Source organism: Mixia osmundae, assembly GCF_000708205.1.
Source record: "Mixia osmundae IAM 14324 unplaced genomic scaffold scaffold_2, whole genome shotgun sequence".
Lineage (NCBI taxonomy): Eukaryota > Fungi > Basidiomycota > Mixiomycetes > Mixiales > Mixiaceae > Mixia > Mixia osmundae.
Genome location: NW_014575562.1, coordinates 1,316,910 through 1,337,431, shown reverse-complemented (window position 1 = coordinate 1,337,431; position 20,522 = coordinate 1,316,910). Strand labels below are relative to the sequence as shown.

At 56.0% G+C, this 20,522-nt stretch overlaps 12 protein-coding genes across 12 annotated transcripts; 7 read left to right on the top strand and 5 right to left on the bottom strand.

Moving 5' to 3' along the window:
• Positions 1-55: 55 nt before the first annotated feature.
• L969DRAFT_71582 (uncharacterized protein) lies at positions 56-1,771 on the top strand (the record flags this gene model as incomplete). The annotated part of the gene is made up of 8 exons (XM_014714832.1): positions 56-140; positions 198-233; positions 396-783; positions 833-950; positions 1,005-1,103; positions 1,147-1,568; positions 1,618-1,658; positions 1,698-1,771. Exons 1-8 carry the CDS (start codon positions 122-124, stop codon positions 1,769-1,771), a joined length of 1,197 nt encoding a protein of 398 aa, XP_014570318.1. The 5' UTR covers positions 56-121.
• Positions 1,772-1,777: 6 nt separating this feature from the next.
• On the bottom strand, positions 1,778-2,270 carry L969DRAFT_92978 (uncharacterized protein; the record flags this gene model as incomplete). Its single annotated transcript, XM_014714831.1, has 3 exons — positions 1,778-2,044; positions 2,098-2,157; positions 2,211-2,270. The coding sequence occupies 3 exons, from the start codon at positions 2,268-2,270 to the stop codon at positions 1,778-1,780; spliced, it is 387 nt and encodes a 128-aa protein (XP_014570317.1).
• Positions 2,271-2,525: 255 nt separating this feature from the next.
• On the top strand, positions 2,526-6,026 carry L969DRAFT_44577 (glycoside hydrolase family 5 protein; the record flags this gene model as incomplete). The annotated part of the gene is made up of 9 exons (XM_014714830.1): positions 2,526-3,741; positions 3,788-3,962; positions 4,009-4,137; positions 4,187-4,489; positions 4,537-4,812; positions 4,864-5,068; positions 5,119-5,489; positions 5,538-5,851; positions 5,902-6,026. The coding sequence occupies 9 exons, from the start codon at positions 2,526-2,528 to the stop codon at positions 6,024-6,026; spliced, it is 3,114 nt and encodes a 1,037-aa protein (XP_014570316.1).
• A 118-nt stretch (positions 6,027-6,144) lies between these two features.
• On the bottom strand, positions 6,145-7,579 carry L969DRAFT_92976 (uncharacterized protein; the record flags this gene model as incomplete). Its single annotated transcript, XM_014714829.1, has 10 exons — positions 6,145-6,205; positions 6,254-6,317; positions 6,367-6,512; positions 6,561-6,679; positions 6,726-6,803; positions 6,854-7,001; positions 7,050-7,162; positions 7,211-7,333; positions 7,386-7,440; positions 7,491-7,579. The coding sequence occupies 10 exons, from the start codon at positions 7,577-7,579 to the stop codon at positions 6,145-6,147; spliced, it is 996 nt and encodes a 331-aa protein (XP_014570315.1).
• A 974-nt stretch (positions 7,580-8,553) lies between these two features.
• Positions 8,554-10,228, top strand: L969DRAFT_92975 (glycoside hydrolase family 28 protein; the record flags this gene model as incomplete). Its single annotated transcript, XM_014714828.1, has 6 exons — positions 8,554-9,373; positions 9,432-9,489; positions 9,540-9,762; positions 9,818-9,971; positions 10,018-10,098; positions 10,158-10,228. 6 exons carry the CDS (start codon positions 8,554-8,556, stop codon positions 10,226-10,228), a joined length of 1,407 nt encoding a protein of 468 aa, XP_014570314.1.
• Positions 10,109-11,194, bottom strand: L969DRAFT_85569 (uncharacterized protein). Its single transcript, XM_014714827.1, has 5 exons — positions 11,101-11,194; positions 10,881-10,994; positions 10,690-10,827; positions 10,551-10,641; positions 10,109-10,500 (listed from the first exon to the last, which is right to left on the bottom strand). Exons 1-5 carry the CDS (start codon positions 11,131-11,133, stop codon positions 10,232-10,234), a joined length of 645 nt encoding a protein of 214 aa, XP_014570313.1. The 5' UTR covers positions 11,134-11,194; the 3' UTR covers positions 10,109-10,231.
• Positions 11,195-11,449: 255 nt separating this feature from the next.
• On the top strand, positions 11,450-13,180 carry L969DRAFT_44800 (uncharacterized protein; the record flags this gene model as incomplete). Its single annotated transcript, XM_014714826.1, has 2 exons — positions 11,450-13,028; positions 13,074-13,180. 2 exons carry the CDS (start codon positions 11,450-11,452, stop codon positions 13,178-13,180), a joined length of 1,686 nt encoding a protein of 561 aa, XP_014570312.1.
• Positions 12,947-14,501, bottom strand: L969DRAFT_101931 (uncharacterized protein; the record flags this gene model as incomplete). The annotated part of the gene is made up of 6 exons (XM_014714825.1): positions 12,947-13,436; positions 13,487-13,688; positions 13,728-14,020; positions 14,078-14,148; positions 14,197-14,364; positions 14,485-14,501. The coding sequence occupies 6 exons, from the start codon at positions 14,499-14,501 to the stop codon at positions 13,198-13,200; spliced, it is 990 nt and encodes a 329-aa protein (XP_014570311.1). The 3' UTR covers positions 12,947-13,197.
• Positions 14,502-15,990: 1,489 nt separating this feature from the next.
• On the top strand, positions 15,991-16,639 carry L969DRAFT_85565 (uncharacterized protein). The gene is made up of 4 exons (XM_014714824.1): positions 15,991-16,055; positions 16,109-16,253; positions 16,310-16,428; positions 16,489-16,639. The coding sequence occupies exons 2-4, from the start codon at positions 16,151-16,153 to the stop codon at positions 16,504-16,506; spliced, it is 240 nt and encodes a 79-aa protein (XP_014570310.1). The 5' UTR covers positions 15,991-16,055; positions 16,109-16,150; the 3' UTR covers positions 16,507-16,639.
• Positions 16,640-17,426: 787 nt separating this feature from the next.
• On the top strand, positions 17,427-17,957 carry L969DRAFT_45480 (uncharacterized protein; the record flags this gene model as incomplete). Its single annotated transcript, XM_014714823.1, has 1 exon — positions 17,427-17,957. A coding segment is annotated over one exon (531 nt), but the record flags the coding sequence as incomplete, so codon positions are not given.
• A 963-nt stretch (positions 17,958-18,920) lies between these two features.
• On the bottom strand, positions 18,921-19,138 carry L969DRAFT_92970 (uncharacterized protein; the record flags this gene model as incomplete). The annotated part of the gene is made up of 2 exons (XM_014714822.1): positions 18,921-19,074; positions 19,122-19,138. 2 exons carry the CDS (start codon positions 19,136-19,138, stop codon positions 18,921-18,923), a joined length of 171 nt encoding a protein of 56 aa, XP_014570308.1.
• A 58-nt stretch (positions 19,139-19,196) lies between these two features.
• Positions 19,197-20,487, top strand: L969DRAFT_44948 (uncharacterized protein; the record flags this gene model as incomplete). The annotated part of the gene is made up of 7 exons (XM_014714821.1): positions 19,197-19,236; positions 19,285-19,414; positions 19,470-19,568; positions 19,617-19,721; positions 19,775-19,897; positions 19,949-20,382; positions 20,435-20,487. 7 exons carry the CDS (start codon positions 19,197-19,199, stop codon positions 20,485-20,487), a joined length of 984 nt encoding a protein of 327 aa, XP_014570307.1.
• Positions 20,488-20,522: the final 35 nt, after the last annotated feature.

Below are 20,522 nucleotides of genomic sequence, written 5' to 3'. Positions count from 1 at the left end.
CCGTGGCCGTGGTCGTGGTCGAGGCGCGTCACGTGGTGCTGCTGCCGGAAGCGAAGCGAAGTACTCGCGCGAAGTGAGGACCTAGCGAAGGCCAGCCGCACTGGGTCAGAGATTCGCAGACATGTCGAACGGAGGGATCGGTGCGTCTCGCGAGACATGAACGAGCTCAGAGGCGTGCTGATGGCCAGCTCGAGCAGGGATTGCCAACTTGCCGAACCAGCGGCACAAGCTCGGTTAGTGACCTCGCCCACCCTTCGGGCGGATCTTCACTGGCTCCAAAGTCGTGATGCGACCTTGTATGGCCATCGTGTGTGCTCGCCTCGCGCGCCAGGCTCGCTCGACCGAGCTATACCCTCACTCGTTGTGCCCGAGCTCATATGCGTTTGGTGTTGCAGTCGCTCAACGAGGTGCTCACTTCACCCTCATGGTCGTCGGCGAGTCCGGTCTCGGCAAGACGACGCTGATCAATACACTCTTTTCCACTGAGCTCGCCTCTCCTCGCGCCTACCATACCCGCCATCAGAAGCAGTTCTCAAAGGAAACAGAGATTGACATCATTCGTGCCGAGCTCGAAGAGAAGAACTTCAAAGTCAAGCTGACCGTCATCGATACTCCCGGCTTTGGAGACTATGTGAACAACCGCGAGTCATGGACGCCCATCATCGACTTTCTGGACGACCAACATGAGAGCTTTATGAGACAAGAGCAGCAGCCTCAGCGCTCAGACAAGCTCGACATGCGCGTCCATGCCTGTCTCTATTTCATCCGACCGACCGGTCATACGTGCGCCAAAGTTGATGCCATTCGGCTCTTCGCTGAACATTCGCCATAGCCTCAAACCACTCGACATTGAGATCATGAAGCGCCTCGGCACGCGTGTCAATCTCGTACCCGTCATTGCAAAGGCAGATACGCTTACGCCAGAAGCGCTTCAGGGCTTCAAAGAACGCGTGGGTGTTCCCCCAGCGCTCGTCGCTGTACGGCCTGACGGTTGGTCTCGACAGGTTCGTGATGTGCTGACCGCGCAAGGCATCCGGATCTACCAGCCACCTATCGAGACGAGCGAGACTGAGCAGACTGCCGAGCACGCCAAGCTACTTACTGTCAGTGAGATTTACTTCTCAGACCCGTGCTGATATCTGGCAGTCAATGATGCCCTTTTCTATCATTGGCTCGACCGACGATGTCAAGACGGCGGATGGCCGAACGGTCAAGGGACGAGAGTACCTGTGGGGCGTCGCAGAGGTCGAAAATGAAGAGCACTGCGATTTCAAGAAGCTGCGCTCGCTGCTCATTCGCACGCACATGCTCGATTTGATTCATACGACTGAGCAAGGCCATTACGAAACTTATCGACAAGCTCAAATGGAGACACGCAAGTTTGGCGAGCCCAAAGTCAAGAAGCTCGACAATCCCAAGTTTAAGGAGGAGGAAGAGGCGTTGCGCAAGAGATTCACCGAGCAGGTCAAGCTCGAGGAGGCACGATTCAGACAGTGGGAGCAGCACCTCATCGCCGAGCGCGACCGTCTTAACAAAGACCTCGAGCAAGCGCACTCGCAGATCAAAAGGTCTGTCCATTCGCTGTGCGAGAATAGCTCATGCTCATGCTGCGCGCAGTCTGGAGGCAGATCTAGACAGCATGCAAGGCGGATACGGCGGTCCTCGAGGCAGCCGTCGCTAAGTTGGGCAGGCCTGAGCGACGACAATCTGCAACGTAATGCGACAACATCTTAGTCAAGGACTTTGGGCGAGCTCGTCTCCTGTAGTGTAGCAACATCTAGCATGCCCAGTCTTTACGTCCGCTGGCCTGATCGGCCCTGGCTATTGAGTCTTCCTGATCTCCTCCTCGGGCAAGGGCAGCCATGAGATCGGATGCTGATTGTACATCGGCCATGCCGGTACGATCGCCTGAATGCGAGAGATCAGCTTTAGCCGGCGGCAATCGGACAGTGCTCACAAGCAGCGAGACAAGTAAGCCACCGGCAAAGATACCAAAGGTTAGCAACAGGTTCTGCAGAGTGAAGCCGACAAGGAACGCGATCACCTGTCGAGCGTAGCTTGGTCAAACGATCAAGCGGCTCCTTGAGAGCTGCTTACGCCGAAGGAGATGAGCAGCACTTGGAGGTACCGCTCAGCTTGCTTCTGACCATTGAAATCCTGCTGTAGCTGATCAAACGAGCTCGTGTCACCTGTAAAGAACGATCTCCTACGATCTTGCCCTCGAACCTCGACTTGGCCTGGTCAACTAGGTCGTTCAAGAGAGCGTCCATGAGGCTGCCTGAATTGCCTACGTGTACTCGAGCAAAGCAGCGGAACGCGTCGACGACGCGATCTCGATACCCAAAATTTGATAATGATGATAGCAACACGCGCACATGCACAAGGGCCGCCCGATCATTCACCAGTCCGCATGTAGCGGGAGTGGCTCTTTCTGTAACAACAAGAGCCGCAACGCGCGTGAAGCTCTTTCTGTCTAAGTTGCTCGTCAGACCAGAGCCTGCGTGTAGCATCAGACGCAGACGGTCATGGCGTCAAGAACGCCAGAGGAGGAGCGCCAGAGCATGGTTGGCCTTGGCCTAGCCGCATCGGCTGATATGCCCCCTCGCTTGCCGACGACGCGCAGCCTGCGACCCCAATCGACGCTGCCGTCGCAGGCAGTAGCTGCTGCTGCTGCTGCATCAGCGCCTGGCTCGACACACATTGCGACACCGCTAGCACAGGCGCCGGTCCCTGCCCCGACGGCGACGCGAAGACCTTCGGCTGGCGCTGCGATGCGGGCAGACGCTCTATCGCTGTATGACGCCGATTTCTCGACCGGCCCTTATCCTACGTTCGATCTGCCTTCGCCCACACAAGCACAGAACGGTACGCCCACAGCCAAGCAGGCTCCTCTGCCGCGTATAATGACTACGCCTATTATGGACTCTTCTGCTCAATTTGGTTCTACCGGCGCGCCTCAGCAGCCCTACCAGGCTTACATCGCGCCGAGTTCACCGAAAATCTTTCAGGCCGTTCCACAGCGCGCTTCGACAAGCTCGCCTCAGCCCGGTCAAATCTTTGTGCATCCTCACCTTCATCAGGCTCGGGGCTCGCCCACCTCACCCGATCCTGGCCCGCCCGCTGCCGCAGGTCAGCCGCAATACTACACATCGCACTCGCCACGCACAGCCAGTCCGGCCTTATCACACTATTCGCCCTTGCTTGGCCAGAATGAGACTACGCCCTTCTTTGCTGATCAGACTCAGACCGGTTCCATGAGAGGCTCCACTCAGCCCAATGCTGGCTCGCCTCAACCGCCGTCACCTCTCTTGCTCGCCGGCGGGCCTGTTCGACCTGGTCTTAACGCTTCTGATTCGCATCTGTCCTATCTCAGCTCGGCTCCAAGCTACCAGCCGGGATCCAGGTCGCCGTCTTTCTACAACATGAACTCTTCCAGCACGAACCTCCTAGCCAACGATGACGACAGCAATAAATATGGCGCCTACAGCCCCGATTTGGCTGCTTCGACTTCCCAGCTCCTTGACAACAGCTTCTCGACCACGCTGGTCGGCGATCAGTCGTTCGACGAGAAGGATGGGAAGGAGAAGCTCTCGGACGAATACAGCTACCTTCCGCCCAGTCTTGCAAAGAAGTACGATGACAAGAAGGGCAAGCGCGCAAGCAAAACCGACGTCAGAACAGCGCTTTTTGGCTCACGCAGCCGCAAGCTTGTATGCGGCGGTCTGACCGCAGCTGTCATCCGTACGTTTCTCTCCTGCCGGACCTACGCGTGCTCAAAAGAAAACAGTGGCTGCCATCATTGGCGTGGCGACGATCATGATTAATCGAGGACACAAATCTACGGCTGCGGCGGGGCCGACGAGCTCAGATGCGGCCGGGACTACACCAACGGCTGCGCCAATCGCCGATACGCCGCAGCTCCCGGTAACTCAAGGAGGAGATGGCTCGACGGTGACCACGGAGTGAGTCCCATGATGCCTTGCAAGCCGTTACTTACACGATCGACAGGACCGGTGTCAACTTTACCTATACCAACACTTTCGGTGGCTTCTGGGTCTCTATACCCTTCAATGACAGCGCACAGCCCCAGAGCGATATACCGCCTCTCAATCAGCCCTGGGATTTCCAGACTAGCAGGTGAGTCTTGTCAGCAGGCGCGCCATGCAGACTTGACTAGGACGTCCAGGATCAATGGCGTCAACCTGGGTGGCTGGCTTGTGCCGGAGCCTTTCATCACACCGTACATGTACGAGCAATACGCAAATACTGCCAATCCTGCCATCGACGAATGGACGCTCGCCGCCGCCATGGGCACGAATTATGCAGCCGGCATGGAAAGTCACTACGATACCTTTGTCACCGAGCAAGATTTTGCGCAGATTGCCGGAGCCGGTCTCAATTGGATTCGACTCTCTGTGCCATTTTGGATGATCGAGACTTATCCAGGCGAGCCCTACCTGGAAGGCGTTGCTTTCAAGTACTTCTTAAAGTCTGCCGTCCCTCGCTCCTCTTTGGCTGTACTGAAACATACCACAGAGCCATCACATGGGCGCGAAAGTATGGCATCCGCATCAATCTGGACCTGCACACCGCTCCCGGCAGTCAGAACGGCTGGAACCACTCCGGCCGGTACGGATCAGTCAATTTCCTCATGGGTCAGATGGGCGTTGCCAACGCCCAAAGAATGCTCAACTACATCCGCACTCTGGCCGAATTCATCTCTCAGCCTCAGTATCGGAACGTCGTTCCCATGTTCGGCATCATCAATGAGCCTCAGATCGGTCAAATCGGGACGCCGCAGATGAGAGCATTGTGGGCCGTCCCTTGTCGCCGGAGAGCATCCCTAACGAAATATCTGCGCAGCTATGTGCAGGCATACCAGATCATTCGCGATATCACAGGCGTTGGCATGGGCAATGGCCCAATCATCTCAATGCACGACGGCTTTCAATCGCCAACGCTTTGGTATGACTTTCTGACTGGTGCGGATCGTCTCGCTGTCGATTCGCATACCTATATGTGTTTCGGCACGCCGAACAATAACGCAATGCCGGTGAATGTCATGACGGTACGCGATTGCTTTTTCCAAAGTTCTAGCCGCTGACAGCTGTTGAATAGCCCTGCAATGGCTGGTCAGGCAATACTACAATGAACAGCTATGGATTTGCATACATCGGCGAGTGGTCTCTTGCAGTTGTCGATTGTGGTCAATACGTCAACGGTGTAAATCAAGGCTCTCGATATTCAGGCACATACAGCGCAGCGGGCGGCACTAACGTTGTCGCGCAAGTTTATGGCGACTGTGATGCTTTCACCATGTCTGCAAATTGGACGCCGCTCTTCAAAGCCTATATGACTCAGCTTGCTTTGACGACGATGGACGTTGGCGGGAACACGTTCTTCTGGACCTGGAAGTCCTGCAGCGAGGCTACTTGCACTGCCGCGTCTCCCAACCCTATGTGGTCGTACATGCACGGCCTCCGGGAAGGGTCAGTCGCCTCGCTCTGTGCTACTGCTTTGCTAATGTGTAGGAACAGATATGTCGCTGCCAATCCTCGATGGGCGCCCGGCACATGCCAGAATATGGCTGCCCAGTACAATGTTGCGCAGCCAGCGCAGACGCCTAATAATGGCATGCCTGCTTCTGCTACAGGCGGACAAGGGGCAGGTCAAACTGCTGGCAACAATGCGCAGCAATATCCTTTCCCGCCCGCTTCCATCACCAACGGTGGCGTTGGCTCCAGATTGCCGGCTTACACCCCGACTGGCGCTCCCCTGGTGCTCACAGACACAGCTACGCCCTCGAGCACAGTCGCCTGGACAGCAGGCACAGTGCCTACCGGCTGGTACAGTACGTCTCCGGTCAACTTCAGATGTATGTGGCTCACGCAACGTCTGCAGCTGCTGTGGCCGGTCAGACATACCCAGACGCTTACTCGCAAGTCGCTGCGGCCAATCGGAAACGATCGGCACATGCAGAGGCGACTGCGATGCCCGTCAACACGCACGAACAAGCTTGGTCATAACGCGACACAGAGATACGATTACTCTCACTTGTACAAACTATACAGCGCACTCCTGGGACTTTCGTCTGTATACAGCGCACCTTTGGGAGCATCAACACGTCATTGCATGTACAACATCTCATTCAGGCCCGATGTTGATATCGTTGAGTGCAATACAGACGGCTGCTTTGTGATGGCCACTGTGATAGTCATGTCAGTATAGCCGGAGTGCAAAAGGATACACTGGCCTGTACTGCCGCACCGTTGAGCCGCTCGCGAGCTCCCATAAGCGTGCTGTGTGATCAGATGACGCTGTGCGGGTGGTCTCAGCGGGACACATAGGCCAGTACGAGCAACTGACTGGAGACGAGATAGGCAGAGTCAGCAGAGAATGCCATGTCCCATACCCACCGCTGATGGCCAACGAGGACTTTGTCGAGCTTGGTCTGCCCGCCTTCGAGGGACCAGATCTTGATGGTCGTGTCTGCTGAGCAAGTGGCAAGATATCTACACGTCCTGATTAGTAGGGGTCAGGCAGGAAACATGGCGACTCACTTCACATCGGGGCTGAGTAGACACCGGATGAGATACTTGTTGTGCGCTTGGAAGCGCGTCTTGGGTTGCAAGTCTGTAAAGTCACGCCCGTTCTGGATGGTCCAGATGTAGCAGTTGCCCTGTCTGCGTGTCAGACAGTGTACGCCCAACCGGATTGCTGCCTACTTTGTTATTGCCGCCTACGAGGTATGAACCATCGCTGGCGAATGAGACGGACCGCATCGGCACATCTTCTTCAGGTACCTATCCGGATAGTTTCAGCCTCATAGCGGGCCGAGAGGCGAGCGACGAACGAGCTCGTGGGTGCAAGTGTTTGCGCCGAGATCCCAGACTTTGATGGCACCAGATTGATCACAGGATATAAGCTCTCCCTGATTGGGATGGATGACGCAGTCATTGACGGGCGACTTGTGGTCAAAATTACGCTGCACTGTGGCAGACCTGCGAGAATTGATCAGCTCAGCTGAGCCCGTCAGTTTTACGGCAGACCGAGTATCCCAGATCTTCAGTGTGCCGTCCTCGCTGCCTGTGACGAGCCATTTGCCTTCGCAGTGCCATGCGAGCGCAGTGACGTTGCCCGTATGGCCATCAAAGCTCGCGACCTGTGTACCAGCCTGAGCTGAGCCTCACAGCAGGTCGGCGTAACTGACTGCGCTTGATGAGCCTGAGCTGTTGGTTGTGCCTGCATGCTGCACGTCGTAAAGCCTGACATGCTGGTTGCCTGCTGCTGCAAGGAATCGCTTGTCGGGCGATATTGCCAACCGATTGACCGCCTGTCGTCGCTTTTCAGCTTGCGTACCCGCTGCTATCTCTGGAGCGACTGACGGACTCGGGATGCTGGATTGTCCTGCTGCAGACACCTGACCAAGCCTCCCAGAAGCTGCAAGAAGCGTCAGTTGAAGAAAGACGGCATCCTCGGCAGGGCATTACCGGATCGTATTGTCGTAGCCGCCGGTGGCCAAGATGACAGAGAGCGCATCATGCGCGCTGCCTACAGCATCTGCTGCTTCATCTACCATCGACGCTCACGCAGGCAGGTCAGGGCAGGCGCAAGTGCGCCAGGTCCAAGATCAAAGCTTAAATGACGCGTCTTAAGAGCGCGAGCTGTGTTCTCGGTGTTTTCAGACATTCTCCGGGCAAAAGGTACTCGTCGCCCATCTCAAGATCTCAGCAACGATTCATTGGACTTCCACGCTCGAATTGTGCCGGCTATCTGAGATGACGCTCTGACCAGACAACTCTCACGACATCGGCACACCACCGCCAGAGTCGCGAAGGATTGCATCTGCGGTAGTGCTGCACCAACAGTCATCTTTAGCGTGCGGCTGTTGTTCAAGCCAGATTTGCAGGCGTGCTGCCCTGCCACACGAGCAGGCTTGATGGTCAGGACCTTGCGGCCGTCTCGTGGATAGAGCATGCGTTCGAAGAAAGGCGCCATCTTCGTGTCTCTGTTGCTGCTGGTGAAGTCCGTTCCAACGTGCTGTTCTGTCGTTCCGCTCAAAGGTGCGACCACGTCCAACGCCACGCAAATCACAGCAGGAAGCATGTCTCCCCTGGTCTAGGGCGAGGCGTCGACCCGATCTGAATTCAGGACGAAGCGAGTACCGGGCAGTCTGGTCAACGTTGTCCAGAGGATCAAACCTATCGGCTCGCTACAGGCGTAAAGATGCGCTGTCTCACTCGACAAGGGCCATGTCTTCCATGGCCTGAGCGTCTTGCAGTTTATGACGAGTATAGTGGCGGCCATTGCGATTGCGATCAGCGTGTGACATGATCAGGCAAGAACGAAGCAGTGTAGGGCTCTGCTGCGTCCTATTCACAGGCTTGGAGGGGTCGTGCGATCTCGGCGCACCGTGGCTGATCAAATGAAACGCGTAACGCTATAGCGACGTTCGCGTCAGCAACAGCTTGTGTCCGTCCCTGAGCTGTGCTCGCTTGTCCACTGCCTTTTTCGTCGACTACGCTGTCCTTTAGAATGAAGGGTCAAGGAAATATGATGGCCTACTCATCCATGGCCCTGGTGGTCTACATACTCTCCTTTGTCACCGCTCGCCGCTCGCAGGAGTTTGGCAAGCGCCATCATACCCTCGCTACTACTTCCTCACAACCGATCGAGCATGCCGTTCAGGATGCAGACCACTTCACTCATCAGCTTGCCAGGCGTTCTGCCGACCGAGATGAGCTCTGGGAGCGTGATCTCTGCGAAGCCGACCCTGGCGCGAAAGTTTGCAATGTCCTCGACTTTGGTGGCGCACAGGATGTCGGCAAGGCGATCACGCAAGCATACCTGTCCTGCGCCTTGCCGGCCTCGAAAGGCAAGACGAACCCGCTCGATACGGTCATCCTGGTGCCCGAAGGTCATACGTTCAACATCCATACGCATGTCGTCATCAACGCTGCTTCATTCGTCACCCTTCAGATCGACGGCATCATCAATGTGCCCCATGAAAGATCACTTGATGGTACTCTTCTGACGTTCGAGAGGAGCAACAATATCGTCATCACTGGCCAGGGTACTATCAACGGCAATGGTGCGGCCTGGAGACCCAATCGCGCACTCAATGCAGATCTCTCGAGACCCCGCCTTATCAGATTCTTTCAGACCGACAACTCGCGCATCACAGGCGCCCTCAAGCTGAACAATTCGCCTAGCTTCCACGTCGTCATCGATGGCTCGCACAACGTCATCGAGGGTCTGACCATTGTGGCCGATCAGGTCGGCACGACAGACGGTGTCGATCTCGGAGGTTCGTTCAATGAGGTCCGCAATGTGTTCGTCAGCAATGGTGACGAATGCGTCACGGTACACAGCGGTACGCCGGACGCGAACAAAGCCTTGAGATCCGCTGCTCATTGGCGGCGTTCACCCAGGGACTGATATGTTGATCTCAAACATCACTTGCAGCCCCAGTGGCGGGACCAACCTGGGGTCAGTCTTCGCAACAGGCCCTCTGAGACGAGCTGACATCTATCCTACAGCACATTCGGTGTGGGTGGGACTGACTCTATTGCTCGAGTACACTACAAAGGCGTGCGGATGATCAATTCTGGCACGGCCGTCATGGTCAAAGCTTTCGCTGGCTCGAAAGGCTCGATGCAGGATGTCGTTTTCGAAGACTATCAACTCACCAATGTCGCCAAAGCAGTCGTCATCAGCACGCGCCTTGGCGCGCAGGGTTGCGCACACGGCACTGACTATTCTGTGGGTCTTTCGAGAGGATACATACCGGCCATCCTAAACTATCATGCCGCGGCAGTGCCTCAATGAGGGATTGTTGGCCGTCGACAGCGTCCAGTACCGCAACATCTCCTTCGTCAACTGGAGCGGCACCCTCGATGCGACGATGCGGCCCGATGTGTCCATCTACTGTCACACTGGCGCGAGAAGCTGCAGAGACATCAACTTCATCAGTATGTTTCCGTGTATATGCTTCCGTGCTGCTGACTGGTAAGCCAGATTGGAATGTCAAACGACTGGGCGGGTACGCGGACAAGTACGACTTCGAGGCCAACACGGTCTGCGGAAGTGGTCTCAAAGGTTTGCCGGCTTGCTGAGCGCGCAACGATGGCATCTGCTTGCTGTGCATCCAAATGCAGCCCGTTGGCTAGTCTACAACAGTGGACAGAGTGATACAGACCCTACAAGACACCTTTCTTGCGCTGACTAGATACTACGCGCGAAAGCAAAAGAGTGATTTGAGTGACGATAGGCCTGACGAGGTGGATGATTCGCCGCTGGGCCGTGCCAGTATAGATAATCGTGCTGCTTCCTCAAACGCTTCGGAGACGCCTCTGTTTTCCTTTGCCGAGCATTCGAGATAGCGAGAAGCTCTGATCCTTTTGGCGACGGCGACGCCAGCCTCGTACTCCACTGGATGCTCGCCCGTCTTGGCGAGCTCTCGGCGTGTTCTTGGATCGTCGCGCAGATCGCATTTGAGTGCTTTTCTGGCGTGTCAGCCTACGACTTTGTCCTGACGTGATGACGCGCACCGACAAGACATAATCGAATTCCCTCGCAATGCTGGTTGATCTCGCCTATCCATTTGCTTTCGATGTTGTCGAGCGAGTTGGGCTGGTCGACCTGGACCTGTCGTGTGAGTCTAGTACGAGCGAGTAGGTCCGAACGCACGGAGAAGCAGAGGAGAGCGATATGTGTATCCGCGTAGGCGAGCGCCCTGAGCCTGTCGAAGTCTTCTTGACCGGCTGTGTCCCACAGGGAGAGCTCTACGGTCGTGTCAGAGTCCAGGTGGCAGTCTTTGACCATGTTCTGCTCGTCTCGCGATCAGCCGAACCAAAGGCGTTTGAGGAGCAAGAGCAGACCTCAAAGACGGTAGGCTCGTAGGCGACGGGAAAGAAGCCTTTGGTATAGACAGTCAGCAGCGAGGTCTTGCCGGATGCGCCATCGCCCAGGACTAGAATCTGACAGTCTGCAGGCGTCAGCCGTCTGCGATGCTCCCATGATGTCAATCTGACCTTGCGACTGTACTGCGACGCCGAGAGAAATCAGCTCGCTGTCTGCATCTTCGGCTAGGCTGCTCACAGTCTTCCTCGGCCCGAGAGCCCTGTCGGTCATGGGGAGACAAGTGTCGGTGCCCGTGAAGGAGACGGAGTGATCAAGCTTAAGTAAGGACCGGGCGTCGAAGTCGAAGCGCGATCCGATCCGAGTCACGCCAGTCATGATCTCATTCATGCGTCCCTTGCCATGTCACACGCTCCACACTAGAGCTCGCCCAAGGCTGTCTCGTGACCCATCTTGATCCCCTCCTGGAACAGTCTAGCGTCAGACACACTCTTGCTCGACAGGAATCGCCGTCTAGCAAGTCACTCACCGAGTTTCTTGATGAGCAGTGGCTTGCTTACCGTGAGGGCTTGTGATCCACACTGCCAGCATGTCATCGAATGCGCAAGTCGCTACAGATCAGGCGACATCGTCCGGCTTGGTCTCGCGCTTCTATGCTGAATCGAGCGACGTACCTCTTGAGGAGATACTACACTACGCCAAGCTGCAGCGCCAGAGGGAGCGCAGTGGCAACGACATCGAGCGAGACCAGCAGAACCCTTGCAGCAAAATTGCGGACAGGCTGATCTGTAGACCGATGCAAAGTCACACAGGGCAGACGTCGGCCAGCACGCAGGAATCGGCCAAGTCAGCGGATACAAGTCTGAGAGCAACAGCAGACTCAGCAGCGCGCGTCGCAAGCTGGCAGTCGGTCCTCTGGCTCATCTGCACCGATATCATCGGCCCCTCATCTGCACCCTACTCGGTTTCCGTTCTCGGTTCAACTGGTGGCGCAGCTGCCTTTGTCGGCTTCGGCATAGCCTCCTTCTACTCGGGCATGCTTGTCTGGCTGCTCTTCCTCAAGCTCGACAGCGCCGAATATCCCATTCGAGCCTTTGGTGATCTCTTTGGACGCATCCTAGGTCGGCGTGCACGCAGTGTGTCGAATATCTTGCAGAGTTTGCAACTCGTCGCAAATGTGGGGATCATCCTACTGTCGTCCGGCATGGCATTCAGCCAGATCACCAAGTTTAGACTCTGTTTTGTCATCTGCACGCTCATCTGGCTCTTTGTCGGCATCTCGGTCGCTCAGATCAGGACTCTGCGCAGGTTTGCGTGGCTCGCCTCGGCCGCAATCTGGCTCAACGTGCTCGCACTCCTCTTCACCATGATCGCCATGTCTGACGGCGAGGTCAACTTTGGAGCCAATTCGACCAAGATGTCATCCGATGGATCATGGCCTCACAAGACCGTCCTCGCTATCGTTCCCGCGCCTTTTCAGGAAAAGCTCTCTGCGTTGCTCAACCTTATCTACGCCTATGGGGGTTGCATTGTCTACTGCGAATTCCTCTCGGAGATGCGCAAGCCCATGTCATTCATCAAATCACTCATCCTTGCACAAGCTTTCATCGCGGTTGTGTACGTCGTCTTCGGTGAAGTTGTCTACGCAAAGCAAGGCCAGTATGTCGTCAATCCCGCCAACATGGGCATCGCGAATTATGCCTGGCAGACCGTCACAAATGTCATCAGCTTGATCAGTGGCGTCATCGCTGCTTGTCTCTACGGCAACATCGGCGTCAAATTGATCTATCATAACATCCTCGAAACGATGCTCGCATTCCCCAGTCCCTCTACATCTCGCGGCAAGCTGCTTTGGGCGCCTGCCGTTGTGAGCTACTGGCTCTTGGCTTTCGTCATTGCAGTGAGTGTTCCCGCCTTTTCAGCGCTGACTGCCGTTGTGGCAGCTTTTGCCATCTTCCAGTTCTCTTACCTCTTTCCCAATCTGCTCTACTTGGCCTACAACATCAATTGTGGCGCGATGCTTGCCGACGATCCGTGGACGCCAGGAGGCGGCGTCAAGCGTGTTGACACGTTCAGAAACTTCTCTCGATGGAAGCGTGGCTTCCTGCAGCAGCCCATCATCAATACTATCAATCTGATCTGGATCATTCTTGCCGCGGCTACGATGTGTCAGTCTTGCCTACTTTATTTGGTCTACATTGACGATCATGCAGTCTTATCCATCTATGCATCGATCATAGCTCTCAAGGATGCATTGGGCAACAAAGCGGCCAGTTCCTGGTCATGCTGTTCTCCCGTCGATCCCGTTGGCTGCTCATAGGACTGCAAGACATTGCATCATAGCTGACAAAGCGTCGACGCGATGACGACGGCAACCAGCGAGCTCGCCACGCATCTAGTTCTGAAGGCCATTGAAGTGGCCGGTTGGTCTCCACTCGCAGGGAGTGCGATCGGATCACCTGACTGATCTTGTGATGAGTCGGTCTTATTGCCTGACGCAATTTGGGTTGCGTTACTGCCGAGGCCCACGCTTGCACCAGTGAGCTTGTCGATATCACCTTGTAGCGCCCCTAGGTCTGATTTTGCGTTGTGAGCTCGTAGTCAAGCAGCATCAAAGACCTCCTACTGCCAGAGTTGCTGTCTTTGACGATACTCGCGATAGCAGATGCAATCTCATCGGTGGAATCGTCAGCGATTGTAAGTGCAGTCAGCGCGAGCAGGCCGAGACAAGCCATTTTGACTTTCATTCTGCGGCGTCTCGACGGAGACCAGGGCTGCAGGATAGTTTGGTCGTGTACATTCAGCTCGGTTTGCGTCAGGCAACGCTGCTCGGGAGCAGGTCTGAGCGTGACTCTGTGCATTCAGACGGTGATAACAGCGCCGACGAAAACGCAGGCCAGAAGGCTCAGGCTCGCAAATACGAGCGGTGCGTCACCGAAGCCTCGAGTCGCTGCACCCGTGGGGGTGAAGGTCGCACTCGGAATAGAAGCTGTAGCAGTGGGTATCGATAGTGAGTTGGCTGACAGAGCGCTGCTCACGATAGAGCTGAAGCCAGGCACGGCGGATCCGGCTGCACTGGTCACCACTGCTCCAGCCGAGGACAGCTGTGAGGCGATTGAAGATCTCTGAGAAGCGAGGGAACCCGTCGAATCGGTTGCGACTGTCACAGGCACCTTTCTTGTCAGTCTCGGGTCTTGGGTCAGCAAGAAAGCCTTACGGCCTGCAGCTTCAGAGGTGAGCGTGCCGAAGTAGCTACTCAGATCAGAGCCTGCGGACGACAAGTAGGTGCTGCAAAGGTCCTCAGTCTGCGCCGAATGCTAGCTCCTCGGAACTCACGCCAAGTTGCTGCCTAAGCTTGACAAGTCACTGAATATATCATCGCCAGAGCTCTGGGCCGAACTGAAGCTCGTCGCAGCCGCAAGGGACAGAACGATAGCGAACCGCATCGTCAGCTTGTCGTCGAGGAGCTGCCAGACCGCAAGCTCCTGCGGGATAGCCTTGCGTCTTCAATGTCGCGGAAGGCGCCGAGATCTGAGGTAGGTGTGCTTGCCATGCATGTCACCTCGTGCGCGCGCCATGCTTACGATACTGCACAGCTGCGCGATCGAATGATCGGCGACATACATGTGTTGCGACAGCATGAACAGCCAGCCTTCGAAGCGTGTCTCCTCGCCTGCGTATCACTCATCTGCATGCATCCGGCGTGCAAGCGTCTAGCCGCAACTGTTTTCCAGACTCGTCCAGCCGCAAGAACCGTTCCTCAAACTCGATGATGCACTAGCGCCACGCGCACTTCTTCGCCGCAAAACACGAAAGCGTTCTGACGGGGCGTCAAATGCCCTACTCATTCACAACAAGCTGCGTTCCGGTCATTCGCTGAGCGTGCTATGAATTTGCACAGATGAGAATGCTGAGTTCGCGGTATCGTAAGGACGGAGTAAGCGTCAGAAAGTATGAGTCGATAGAAGAAACATCCAGCCTGGACCTCGGCGCGGTTTTACTCGCAGGACACCAACGATTATCGGAAGACTGTTTCTTTGACTCGAGCCATGGTTTTCGGCTGGGAGCCTAATCGCAATCGCTCGAAGCAGCATATTTGCGCTATTGGTCCACTCGGTGCAATCATGCAAATTTGACGCCACTGGACTCTGTCCCAATTCAAATATATAGGCGGGCACTTTTGGAATGGCCTTCAAGGATCCAGAATCTGAACCTGCAGTGCTCGCACGAGTCGGCCAGATGAATTCATTGGGCACACGCGACTGACCGAATATATAAACAATCTAAAGTGTTTGGCGCCTATGCCAGACCACTGCCATACTCGCTCGTCATGAGCAACGACTAGCCGTAGACAAGAGGCAAAAGCTGTCGGCGGAAGAAGCTTGCGCCGGTGTTCTTTGAGCTATGAATGAAAGAGGTGCATCTGCCAGAACTCAACCAGCAGCAACGTTATGAGCTACCGAGAGATTGACACTGCATACTCGTGAAAGACCCTTTCGGCTGGCTAGGCCTAATCATGGTCTCCCTCGAAGTCAACATTTCGCACGTTTGTTCACTTATCGTATATGCTCGGCGAGCCGACTTCGCGCTATCGAACCCATAAAGTCAGCTGTCACTGAAGAGTAGTCGGTCTGCCCCGCTAGGCAGGCTCGACGCCAAGAGGGGTGACTACTTGACTGTCTCGGCTGGATTCGAGCCAAAACCTCGTGTTATCTCATCATAATCGTCATCATGGCTAGCGCTCTACTGCAAGATAGCTCTGAGTGAGCGTCAAGCGCAATTTATAGCATGCTAGTCTTCCGAGCACCACGTCTACGATTTCATGACCGTGAAGCGACATCCATCAGATGGCCTTTACTCCGGTCGGCACACGAATGAATCATCTCCATTCGGCACACGCCCAAACACAGCAACCGTTGATTGAACTTCTGCGTATCATCAGGCAGGCTACGACACTTGTAAGTACACGAACAGCAGCGAACGCGCGACAGGGTGATGTATCTATGCCATAGTCAGCTGTTAGTGACGCTGTATGCGCAACGCTTCTGCGACGACGCTCGCCTTGCTTTGCGCGCTATATGATGCCATCTGGCCGCTCGTCCGCTCGGAATGCAGTATCACCCCGGGGACGCTGTCTGTAGCATCGGTATGCCTACCGACTCCAAGGATCATCGAGCAATGGCTCGGCGATATCAGTCAGATGAGCTTGCCCAGGTGACGAACAACGTCTGACCACCCGTGCTCGCAGACTCTAGGGGCCCCTTCTCACCCGTCTTCGTAATAATACAAAATGGCTTGCGCCTTGGCAGCGATCCACCTGTTCCCGAAACAATCCGAGCCAGAAGTCTTCCCTCGGCGGCCATACATGCAGGGCGCTCAGCCCATTACACGCAGTAGGTACATACAGCGTGCAATCCCTGCGTCGATGCTGATCACATGACACTGCAAGCTGGCTGCTTGAGACCAGTCGACCGCAGAGCGCGCGTACTATGCGTTACAGGTGCTGCACTCCGTACAGCGACCGAACCGGCGATGTCCGCCAGGCCTCGTCACCGCCGGCGAATCGATGTGCGCTTTGACTGCATTGGTTGACATTGTGCTGAATCACATTTGCATGATTGCTGTCAGATCAACCGCGGCTCTTGAAGGTATTCCCTCGTCCAAATGTGCCATCTGAGCGTGAACAAAGCAAAGCTGGACGGAGCTGATGTCTCCGTGGCTGCGTTGGCACATAGCGAAGGCAGATCAGGGATCAACATGGTCATTGCAATTGGCACTTTACCTTTGACGCTGTGGCATGTGTGCGCACGCGCATTACCACAGCCTGTCCTGAACGTTTGAACTTTCGAAAGGCGCTGACGAGTCACCAGCCCGGTCAGCCTGATGCCGGCCGTTGCCAGTGATTTCTAGTATCAAGGCCTCGTAGTACGGCTGTGAGTTGCGAAGCTGCCGATCCTGCCCTCCCCCGCTGACACTCGGCAGGCTCACGACTCGTTGCAGTCCAGATGTCTGCTCGAGCAGCCAAGCGTCGCAAAGTCGATTCTCCAGACCGTCCTGCTCTTGCGCAAGAGGCTCGAGACTCTTCACTGCATCGGGATGGAGCTGCACCGTCGACGACGGTCTTCAATGGCTCACTTGCAGACCATGAGCAAGGCCGACATCCCAATGAGCAGACGATCATCTCACTCGATGAGCCTGAGAGGCCTCAGCAAGCTCAGGAGCCTTCAACGGGAGCTGTGACTGAGTCTATCGGCCCACAATCAGCCAGTGAGCCTGCGTCGAGCGATGTAGTCTCGCTCGCTCCCGTCGTCACCGAGGCACAATCTGCCGCAACAGTCACAGCAAGCGCACCTCCTCAAGACGGTCTGCCGGCGATGGAGACTTCCAATGCGGCTCTCGCGAGCGGCAACAGCACAGACCAAGCTGCGGCAAGTTATGCAGATGCTCTGCGTAGCCAGCTCGCGCAAGCAGGTATCACAGCTGAACAATTGGCGGCAAGCTACACGCCGGATGCTGCAAGCCTGACTGCAAAGCAGCTTCGGCTGCCTGAATCTATAGAGCAACTCATGGCCATCGGTGATAAGCTCGCTCAGGCCGAGGCAAACGAGATCTCTCTCATCTTTCGGCTGCCCGATCTCAGCCAGCTGACGCGCGCTCGTGCATCTGCGAGCCCTGGGCTCCAAGATGCAGCCGTCATAGCTGGCAAGCAGCATGCCCTGGACGGCAAAAGCCAGGTCCTCGAGCATTTCGTGCTAGAGGACGAGGGCGCTCCTGCTGGGCCAGACGAGGAGACGGCGGCGCGCGATGGTCCCAACTTCGGGAGCGGTCGAATCATTCGCTATGCACCCAACGGCGATCGCCTCTGGGTCTGCGAAAACAAGGAATGCAGCAAAGTTTTTGCCCGTCTCTACAATCTGCGCTCCCACGAAAGGTCACATCAGGACGAGAAGCCATACCAATGCCCTGTCTGCCCCGTCGCATTCGCCCGCAACCATGATCTCAAGCGGCATGTGAAAATACACGTCTCTTCAAAGTCGTATCTTTGCAGAGGCTGCGATAAGAACTTCTCGCGCATGGATGCCCTCAAGCGCCACAAGGTCAATCCCAAGTCAAGCGAAGAATGTCGCAATTCGGCCATCGAGCCGGACAAAGACATCGAACAGCGTGGCAAGGCAGAGACAGAACAGCTGCTCATCCAATCAGAGATCAAGAGCTCGGCTGCTGCCGGACGTCCGATGGGTATCGTTCGACTGCCCCGCAACAGTGACTCGCCCAAAGCCCGTCCTTCACCGGGCCCAATCACGCTTCCAGCTACGAATTCAGCTGCGACAGTTGCAAGGCCTGGCTTACCGCCAACGCCTGCCGGTACAGCTCGTCCGACCAATGCCAGCGCGGCTCGGCCTGCTTATCGACCTCCTGCAGAGGCTGTCATCACACCGGCCGACAATGCGACAGCCGCTACAGTCGTGCAACGCCTTCAGACGCTCATCGCACAGCATCACGAGAAACGAGCAAAGGAGCGCACAGAGCGTGCTGCGCGGGGCGAGCCGCCCGATCAACCGGGCGATCAGACGCCAGAAAAGATCATCAGCGAGACACTCGCAGACGCAAAGCTCACTTCTGGGCAAGCTGCTGCTCTGCTACGTCTGCTCACCCAGGTTGCTCAAGCTTCAGGACAAAGCGTTGCCGGGTCACGCGCGAATCCGGCAAGCAGACCAGTCGCACAGGCAACAATCAAGCCAGGTCAAGCCAGACCAGCGCCAGCGCTTGTAACACAGACACCAGGACCTTCGTCTCGGCCTGTTGGCACGGCTATAGCTGTCTCCGCACCCAGCCGTGTCATCGCGGCGCCTGCTCGATCGGGTCAGGCAGGCACAAGCGCAACACAAGCACCTGTTCAGACGATGCCCGCTCAGCGTACAGTCTCAAGCCCGATCGTCACTCGACCGATGACACCGGTGCTTGCAGTCCCTGTGCCTGATACCAGTATGCCAAAGCCCAAGCCAGCCGCAGCCGCGATCCCCCCACAACCTCGATAGGCCATCACTTCCGGCTCCTCGTCAGATGTTGTTGCCAAGATACATGTACATTGTCTTGAGCATGCGCGTCGAAGGCGTTCCGCGTGCTTCCGTGTCTCCGCCGATTTTGCATGTCCTTCTCGCTCTTGGCAGAAACACCTCGGTAGCTCTCACTCGATACTTGCGCAATAGACTGCTGGCACGGTCAAAGCACGACGTTCTTGCTCTTCACAACTTGGCTACTACTTCTTTGCGAGCATGGTCCGCAGAATCGTCATACTCGCGACATGTGCTCGACTTATCACTGCACACGTCGAAATGACCAAGCCTTACCCATTCCGCTCGAAATTCGATCCTGGTACGAGCCATCCGCGCCTCGGATGCCCCGCTGAGAGAACGGTGACAGATAACCAAGCGAGCCAGAACATCGATTGGACAAACACCGCGCCCCTGATGGCAGACGGCTCTAATTTCCCTTGCAAAGGCTACCTTTCCGACCTCGACCGTACAGCTCCCAAGGATACTTTGACAGCCGGGTCAGCTCTTTATCTGTCCCCGCTGACCAGGTGCACCTGCTGATGAGCAAGGCAGGCAAACGTACACGACAGAGTTTGCAGGCACTGCCACGCACGGCGGCGGTAGCTGTCAATGGGCTCTCTCGTACGACGAAGGCAGAACATTTGCGGTCATGTGCGTCGTGGGAGGAAGGGATAGCTGTCACTGATGCTGTGCAAACAGCCATTCTGTCATTGGCGGCTGCCCACTCGCGTCGTCCTACGCTTTTGTCGTACCATCAGACGCGCCAGCATCGACGAAAGCTGTGCTGAGCTGGACATGGTTCAAGTAAGTATTTCTCACTCATACCGACCGGCTTCACTGACGCTTGGATCACGCAGCCGCCTCGGAAATCGCGAGATGTATCAAAATTGCGCAGTTGTTGCTGTCAAGAACCCGAGGCAAGCTAGCACATGGTCAGGTCCAGCGATCGCGCAAGCCAATATCTTTGGCAGCAACTGCATGTCAGTTGTGGTTATGGCGAGGTCAAATGGAAGCTGATTTGAGGCTGATAGCGCCCCCGAAGGGACGGAATTCGTCTATCCGAATCCCGGCAAGAGCACCGTCTATGGAGGCTCCTACGTATCTGGGGCACAACCGAAGTCGGCGATCATGACCTCTTGCTCGTTCGACTTTCTACAGAACGTACTCCTCACCGCGCCAGACATTACAGGCGGCATGCATCAGGCCCAGGCAACATCGAGTGCCGCTCGCAAGAATCACACGCTTCGCCCGCGGCCTCAATATGTCAAACCCATCCTGTCTAGCACGCGACATGTCAGCAAGTCCGGAAACACTACCAAGCAGCGTTTGCGGATGACGAAGATACAGTCGACGCGTCGACCTACGTCGGTCGCTCTGCCGAAAGCATGCTCGTACGGTGGCATACGATGCATAAGCAAGGGCTACGCTTTTACGATGTGTAGCAACGGCAAGGAGGTCAACATGGGTATATTCGATCCAGTCTGATATATTCAATTCAATGCTGATTGTAGGCTTAGGCTCCGTGGCGTTTGGCACGAAATGTGTCAACGGGGCGATCATGCACGAATAAAATCTTGCGAGGGGACACGACAGATCCGTCCGGGT

What these genes read in the sequence shown, in the direction of transcription:
- L969DRAFT_85569 (XM_014714827.1), bottom strand. Translation starts at nt 11,133, where the DNA reads ATGACCGACAGGGCTCTCGGGCCGAGGAAGACT. An exon ending in TCGCTCTCCTCTGCTTCTCC is followed by an intron (nt 10,642 to 10,689) that starts GTGCGTTCGGAC and finishes CGACAGGTCCAG; the next exon opens with GTCGACCAGCCCAACTCGCT. An exon ending in AATTCGATTATGTCTTGTCG is followed by an intron (nt 10,501 to 10,550) that starts GTGCGCGTCATC and finishes ACGCCAGAAAAG; the next exon opens with CACTCAAATGCGATCTGCGC.
- L969DRAFT_85565 (XM_014714824.1), top strand. Translation starts at nt 16,151, where the DNA reads ATGGCTTGCGCCTTGGCAGCGATCCACCTGTTCCCGAAACAATCCGAG. An exon ending in CGCTCAGCCCATTACACGCA is followed by an intron (nt 16,254 to 16,309) that starts GTAGGTACATAC and finishes TGACACTGCAAG; the next exon opens with CTGGCTGCTTGAGACCAGTC.